Source organism: Gekko japonicus, unplaced genomic scaffold (assembly GCF_001447785.1).
Source record: "Gekko japonicus isolate JY-2015 unplaced genomic scaffold, Gekko_japonicus_V1.1 scaffold1419, whole genome shotgun sequence".
Lineage (NCBI taxonomy): Eukaryota > Metazoa > Chordata > Lepidosauria > Squamata > Gekkonidae > Gekko > Gekko japonicus.
In genome coordinates, this window is record NW_015164229.1 from 396,450 (window position 1) to 404,396 (window position 7,947).

General features: G+C 45.6%; 1 protein-coding gene across 1 annotated transcript in view; it reads right to left on the reverse strand.

Annotated features, from left to right (window-relative positions):
- The window catches only part of ADSSL1 (adenylosuccinate synthase like 1), a 52,958-nt gene that overhangs the window by 33,789 nt on the left and 11,222 nt on the right, over positions 1-7,947 (reverse strand). The window contains 1 exon segment of the mRNA XM_015408585.1: positions 402-504. Coding sequence (XP_015264071.1) covers positions 402-504 — 103 coding nt within the window.

The following is a 7,947-nucleotide window of genomic DNA, read 5'->3' on the forward strand; positions in this document are numbered from 1 at the left end:
TCACTCTTTGGGTGAAGAAGGACTTCCTTTTATCTGTTCTAACCCGACCGCTCAGCAATTTCATGGAGTGCCCACGAGTTCTTGTATTGTGAGAAAGGGCATCCCTGACAAGTGTTTGTCCAGCTGCTGCTTGAAGACTGCCAGTGAGGGGGAGCTCACCACCTCCCCAGGCAGCTGATTCAACCACTTAAGTAATCTTACTGTAAAAAAAAAAAAATCCTAATATCCAGCTGGTACCTTTCCACCCGTAATTTAAACCCATTCTTGCAAGTCCTATTCTGTTACTAACAAGAACAGCTCCCTGCCCTGCACTACCTGATTGCTTAAATTTCACGACCCCTGGTGACAAAGGATCTATTTACAATGTGTGATTACCCTTTGAACGGGAGGTCTGAACTTACCAATGAAAGAAATTGCTTTGGGATTGATGATGCCACTGGGGAAAAGGTGAAAATCGTATTCTTTTCCATCCACCACCACTGTATGGCCCGCGTTATTTCCCCCCTGCAAAAAAAAAATTAAACACACACAAAGATTAAACATCTGACTAGTCAGCTTAAGAATCCATTTGCGTGGGCTGAAATTGTGCCCACTTCTGTAAACACACTTAGTCTGCCGCTTCAACGTATTTTATCTACAGTTTTTAGTCAAATGCAAGAATAGGGTTCTTTTTCCTGGTACGCGATTTAAAAAAAAAGAGAGTCATTTTATATTTGCATACAAGTTACAGTTATGTCAAGTAAATTGTGTGTGTGTGTGTGTGTGAAGTAGATTGCGTCTGCGTGTGTGAAAGAGAGAAACGTTTTAAGGGCGTCTTCTTACATTCAGGGTTGTCTTCCTTTCAAGTAAATATGGCACGTTCAGGATTTACACCTGTGTTACTTTTTGCCTTCATTGCGCAGCTGCTTCCCAATCTGCACACTGTTTGGACTGCTGTCCCTTCCCCTGGGTGTATCTCCTAGAGCATTATTTGGCTTCTAATAAGGATTTCCATTGCAAGCAAACTTAACTGCCCCATAAAACAACGTTCCATTTGGAGAACAAGACTAAGACCCTACCTACATGATAACAACAGCCAGGATGACCTATGCTCAATGTTGGAAACAAAAGGAAGTTCCCGAGGATTGAAGATTGGATTAAAAAAACTGTTGTTTTCAGTTGAAATGGATAAACTGACAAGAAAGTTGAATAATATGGATGCAGAAGATTTCTATGATGATTGGAAAGATTTAAAAGAATATTTAGAAAAGTATTGGGAAGGAAGAGACAACTTATTTTGCTTTAATGATTATTAAGCATAGAACTTTTTAGAGACGTGATAAGTAAAAGAATTAAAGGCTATCGTTGAATAATAGTTACCTAGTGAACTACAAAAAAGAAAATAGATATATTAAAAAATTAAAAAGCGAACATACTGGAGGTCGTAGCACTGTGGGAAGCTGTATATAGGGGAGGGGAAAAGGGAGGTGGGTAGGATGTAACGGGGACAAATGTAGAAAAATAATGTTAGTTGTGAATGTTTATATCCTGAATAAAAATTTTGTTATATATATAAAAAAAAAGACTAAGATCCTACCTGAAGTTCTGAAAAAGAGAAGCTACAGAACAGTGATATATATTCAGGCTGTGTCAGTCTGAAGCAACAGAACGAAGTCTGAGTCCAGCGGCACCTCTGTTGGTCTTAAAGGTATAGGGTTGCCATTCCCCAGATGGGGACAGGGGACTACCCGGTTTCGTGGGCTCCTGCCCACCACCAGCCAGCTGGCTGGAGGCAGGAAATCCCCCCCCCCCCCAACAGCAGCATCACACAACGTGCCTACATCACCCAGAAGTGACGTGAGCGTGCTGGGGCCGCCGGTCTGATTTTTGGGCAAAACTCTATGGTGTGAGGGTGATTTTACCATAAGAGTTTTGCCCAAAAACCAGAGCGTCGCCCCCAATGTGCCTACATCACTTCCAGGTGACGTAGGCACAGCTCGTAACGTCACTGCTGGTGACGGCGGCATGTCAGGGATGATGCTTCTGGCTCCCGGAACGTCCACCCCCCACCCACCCCGCCGGCGTCTCTAACGGACCTGGCAGCCCTATAATGGTGCCGTTGGACTCAAAGAATGGCGATGTGGCATTCTCATTATTTTTACCAGAGACTGCCCTTGCAGAGATGTTACACTTAATCATTATGGCCAGAGTTAATTTGCAGGCAACCTTCAGGGTTCCTGGCTTAATAAATAAAATCAATAAAATAATTTATTTTGTCCCCACTGGCCTCCCGTAAATAGCTACTTAAGCACATTTTATTAATAAACTAGTTTGGCTATTATACAGGGACATACAAACAGCAGCCAATAATCAACGGTTTGGTTAAATAGTTAACAGTGCCGTCCTAAACAGAGTGACCCTGTTCTAGGTAAACTGAAATCGACAGGCTTAGGAGGATATAACCCTGCTTAGGACTGTACTGTCGTGCACAGGCAAGTATAATCGGATGACGACGCCTAACTCCACTCCGCATTAACAAGAGGTCTGCCTTCCAACTCCAGCGGGATCTGGAGCTGTGCTCATACGAACACACAAGTATATCCCTGCTGGATCAGACCGGCAGTCATTCAAGTCCTGCACCCTATTTCCCATAGTGGCCAATCCGTTACTATGAAGTCCAACAACAGGGCATAGAGGCTGAGGCCTTCCCCTGAGTTTGCCTCCTGGAGCTGGCAATCACCACCACTGAATGTAGAGATTCCCTTCAGTCATCACCATGGCTAGTAGCCACTGATGGACACCCCCCCCCGAAGATCGTTCCAGAGGGTCGTTGTGTTGGTCTGCAGTAGGATTTGAGTCTGGTAGCCAATGCTCCCTCTAAGCTGTGGAGTCTTGTGAGCAAAAATTCTACTTTGTGAGCTACTGGCATTAAAGTTGGCTACTGCATACATTCGTTTGCTCTGGAGCCATCCTTCCTGAGCTAAGACAAAAATGCGCGAGCCGGAGACTAAAGAAGGGTGAGCTAGCTCACACTAACTCAGCTTAGAAGAAGAGATTGGATTTATACCCTGCCCTTCACTACCCAAGGGAGTCTCAGAGCGGCTTACAAACTCCTTTCCCTTCCCCTCCCCACAACAGACACCCTGTGAGGTAGGTGGGGCTGAGAGAGCTCTTTCGAGGACTGCCCTTGAGAGAACAGCTCTGACAGAACTATGGCTTGCCCAAGGTCATCCAGCAGCTGCAAGTGGAGGAGTGGGGAATCAAACCCAGTTCTCCCAGATTAGAGTCCGCGCACTTAACCACTACACCTCTTAAGAGACCAACAAGAGTTTCAGGGTACAAGCTCCAACAGTTAAAGTTCCTTTCTTGTTGGTTTCTAAGTACGAACGGACTCAAATCTCACTCCTCCGCTCCATGCATCTGTCTGATCCCCTTCTAAAGCTGTTCATGCTTGTGGCCACCACTATATCCTCTGGAAGCGAATCCCACATTTTAACCAATCGCTCTGATTAATCCATCAGCCCGTGCATGCTTTATGTTTTAAAAGGACTGGCTGGAACGTTCTTCTGTCTCATTCCCTGGCCACCAGTGTTCCCTCTAAGCTACATTAGGTGTGAGCTAGCTAACAGTTTTTTAGCCTCCAGCTCACACATTTTTGTCTTAGCTCAGGAAGGATGGCAAACTAATGTCATGCAGCAGCCAAATCGCTCACTCGCAACTTTAATGCCAGTAGCTCACAAAGTAGAATGTTTGCTCACAAGACTCCACAGCTTAGAGGGAGCATTGCCGGCCACTGCGACACATAAGAGGAAAGCAGCCGTTGTTCTTCCTGCCCTCCTCCTTCACGCCCTGGTTCTTTGCACAGCATTCCTTCGTTCTCATTAAAGGTCTCGTCTCAATTTTAAATGAGCAGCCTTTGTCCATGTGTATGTGGACAGGGAGAAGTTGGCACACACACGTTTCAGCCTTCGAAGGGAAGTGTGCCAAACAATCCCCGGCGCAAACATCCGTATTGAACTCTTGAAGCACATGCTTGGTATCGAAAGGTTAAACAGTCCTTGCTTGCGGATAGCAAATCAGCTCAGACAGTAATGCCAAACCGAAGCCCTTACCACTGCAGGGAAAAGACTGGACCCGAAACCACCGATGTAACAAGATATTCATTTTAATCGCCATAACGCTGGAAGCAAATAGTCCCAGAGGCCCAAGTCACTGCTGTGCTGGTAACTTTCCACAGATCCTGTTTGCATTCCCTATGGCAGAGGAGGGACTGTGTCTTACTGGTGGACAATCTGCTTTGCATGCAGAAGATTCCAGGTTTGATCCCCAGCTAAAAGCAAGGATCGCGTAGGTGGTGATCAGTGTTCCCTCTAAGCTGCGACAGTGTGAGCTAGCTCACAGTTTTTTTAGCCTCCGGCTCACACATTTTTGTCTTCGCTCAGGAAGGGATGGCTCCAGAGCAAACTGGTTTATGCAGCAGCCAAATTGCTCGCTCACATCTTTAATGCCAGTAGCTCACAAAGTAGAATTTTTGCTCACAAGACTCCACAGCTTAGAGGGAGCTTTGGTGGGGATACGAAAGATCGCGAGCTGACACCCCGGAGATCTGCTGCCAATCAGAGCAGGAGATACTGACTTTGACAGATAGAAGGTCTGACTCGGGTTTCATGTCTGCAGACTATATTGATCAGAAATGTCCCTTAGATTACCAAGTTCGCCTTAAAGACTGAGTCCCTCCTGCCAACCTAGCAGTTTGAAAGCAAGAAATTGCAAGTAGATAAGTAGGTACCACTTCGGTGGGAAGGGAACAGCGTTCCATCCACCTCGGCGTTTAGTCATGCCGGCCACATGGCCACGGAAACGTCTTTGGACAGCGCTGGCTCTTTGGCTTGGAAACCGAGATGAGCACCACCCCCTAGAGTCAGATTCGAACTAGCTTTCGAGCAAAGGAAGCCTTTACCTTTACACTGTGTCCAGTAGCACCTTAAAGACCAACTTAAGTTTTTCCAGGCTATAAGTTTTTGAGAGTCAAAGCTCCCTTCCTCAGATACCAAAAGACTACTACCACATGTCTTTTTCTCTGCTTTCGCTGATGTACTAATCAACTTCCACAAAGCCTATCAACCTAAGAGTGTTTTCAGAACCCCTAGTAAGAGTGCCTTGGTTCCCTTTAACCAAGTTACAGCAACATCTCCCCAGGGAAGTGAACATTATCCAAGGGTGTGATCTTTGCCCTTTGTCTCGCCTACACGTATCGGGGGGAGAAACACACAAGGAACGCGACAACACCAAGCGCTGTTCTGAACTTAAGTTTTCAATTGTCCGTTTCTGATTGTCACGCGGGATCGGTAAGCTTAGATTCTCCTAAGGGCGCTGGAAGCCAGACTTGTTTTCTTCCAGAGCTCTGGTAACTTTAAACTTGACCTTCTCGTACAGTATTTATATTACTGGTGATCCTGGAGTGGGGTTTTTTTCTCTCTCTCTCTCAGTGCCCAGAGGAGAAGCCTGGGTTTTAAAATAGCAATGTCACTGTGTAGTTTAAATCTTTCACTGATATGAAGGGCTCCCGTAAGTCAGAGGCTTTCTTCAGATGCAAGCAGGTCTCTATGCGATGCCCTCTCACTTGTTTCTAATTGCTCTCGTTTGGACGAGTTTATACTAAAAGAAGAGATCAGCTCCACTTTGGGAATAATTTCCATGGAGGAATTTGGGTGCCCACCTGCTTGGTTTTTGTTCTGTTTGTATTAACCGGGCTCGTGGTTAACACTCTGGCTTTATTAATACCCTGCCTTTCGGGTAATTTTAAAAAAGAGATTTAAAACGGAGACACTGAGCATGACAAAAAAAAATCAATTTAAATCAAAACAGCCCAATATTAAAAATAAGCACATGTTAAATTAACGCTCACTGTCCATTTTAAACTCCCCCCGACTCAGAAGAACGCATAACCCTGGCTTTATTAGTACACTGCCTTTCGGGTAATTTTTTAAAAAGAGATTTAAAACAGAGACACTGAGCATAACAAAAAAACAATCAATTTAAATCAAAACAGCCAAACATTAAAAATAAGCACATGTTAAATTAACGCTCACTGTCCATTTTAAACTCCCCCCTACTCAGAAGAACGCATAACTATTTCCCAGAAGTTACTAACGGTACACGTTTCCCACTTCTGAGAGGCAGGATTTCTGGGGATTGTGTTGCAGCATTTAGGTTCCTTTAGATTAGAAAGAATATTGAAGAGTTGTCATGATGTGGCTACAGCATTACAGTAATCCATGGCTTGTTTCCTGAACGAGCTGGGGTAACTCCTGGAGATTTGGGAGTGGAACCTCAGTGGGCAATAACGTCTTTCCACCCTTTAAGGCAGCCATTTTCTCCAAGGGAATGAAACTGGTCTCTGTAGTCGGGAACTCTCCAGGCCGCACCTGGAGGTTGGCAACTAGGTAGCAGCACTTGGGTTCACTCACTTCCCTTCTGTAGACACAAACACATACACAGGGCGTAACAATGAAATGCCTGCATAACTAGTATTTTTTGTTACTTCTCAACCCCACCACCACCACCAGGGTGCCGGTAGGTAGCCCCTCCCCCTCACTATGTGGCCGTAGTTAGGGATAGTAACATTGAAATCCTGTACACCGCCCAGAGACCCTCCGGGGTCAGGGCGGTCTAGAAATCGAAGCTATAAATAAATAAATAAACAAACAAACAAACAAAATAGCTTGAGTTCTATGGTTGCCAACCTCCAGGTGGTGTCTGGAGAGCTCCTGCTATTACAACTGATATCCAGCTGACAGAAATCAGTTCACCTGTAAAAAATGGCCACTTTGAAAGGCGGACTCTTTGGCATTATGCCCCAAAGTCCATCCCCCCCAAATCTCCAGGTATTTCCCAACCTGGACCCGGCAACCCTATTGAGTCCAGTGGCACCTTTAAGATAAACGAAGTTTAATTCTGGGTATAAGCTTTCCTGTGCATGCAGACTTCGTCAGATACACACACACTGAAAGCTCATACCCAGAATAAAACTCTGTTGGCCCAAAAGGTGCCACTCGACTCCGACGTCGTTCTGTTGCTTCAGGCCAACACAGCTACTCCCACCTGAACCAGAAATAGCTTTTTCTTCCAAGTCAGGATTAAACTGTGGTTTAGAAGGAAGAGAACAGAGATTTCGATGCAGCCACAAACTGCATTTTGCTGCAGAAATATTTAATACTGAGCCATGGAGAAAGGGGCAGGGATCGCATGAGTCTGTCAATACGTCTGAACCAGGCCAATGTCTCCGATTTATTTGCAGACAGGAAAATTAGCCTAGCTGCTAATCCTGCAACAGGTTCCCCCAAAGAGCCATTGTGCTAGCCAGCTCCTGGGCGGTACTCAGTTTCAACTCAAGGGCTTTCCTCTGAATTCAAACTATAAACTTGCTTCGGCTGTCTCTTTGGCATGAACGGGGAAAGGGTCACCAGCTGCAACTCAGATTGGGCACTGCATTCCAAGGTTGGAGGGAGATTCCAATCAGGGAACATTAACTAGGTTTGTGAAATCAATGACCCCAAAAGGTGGCCTTCCGAGGCAAAAAATCATAGCAACAAACTAGTTCTCGGTAGTCAAGACGGCTAAACACCCACTTCCCCAAACAACTACCTACAATAGGCCATTGTCAGAACCATTCATTCCTCATTGGCCACCTCCAGAGTCCTGGTGGGCTATTGTTCTAGAGCATGGGTGTCAAACATGCAGCCTGGGGGCCAGATGAGGCCCCCGGGAGGGCTTCCATCAGGCCCGCAGTGGAACTGGCCATCACCTGCTTCCAGTTCTGCTGCTGCTGCTGCAACATAGCTTGCTTTGCCAGACTCTCTTAATCACTCGGCCATTTCATGTTTCAACCTGGGTCCTAGACTCAGAACTCTGAGCATGAGATTTCTGTGGTGAATGTCAATAAATCAAAAGTAGGTTTGCAGCTTA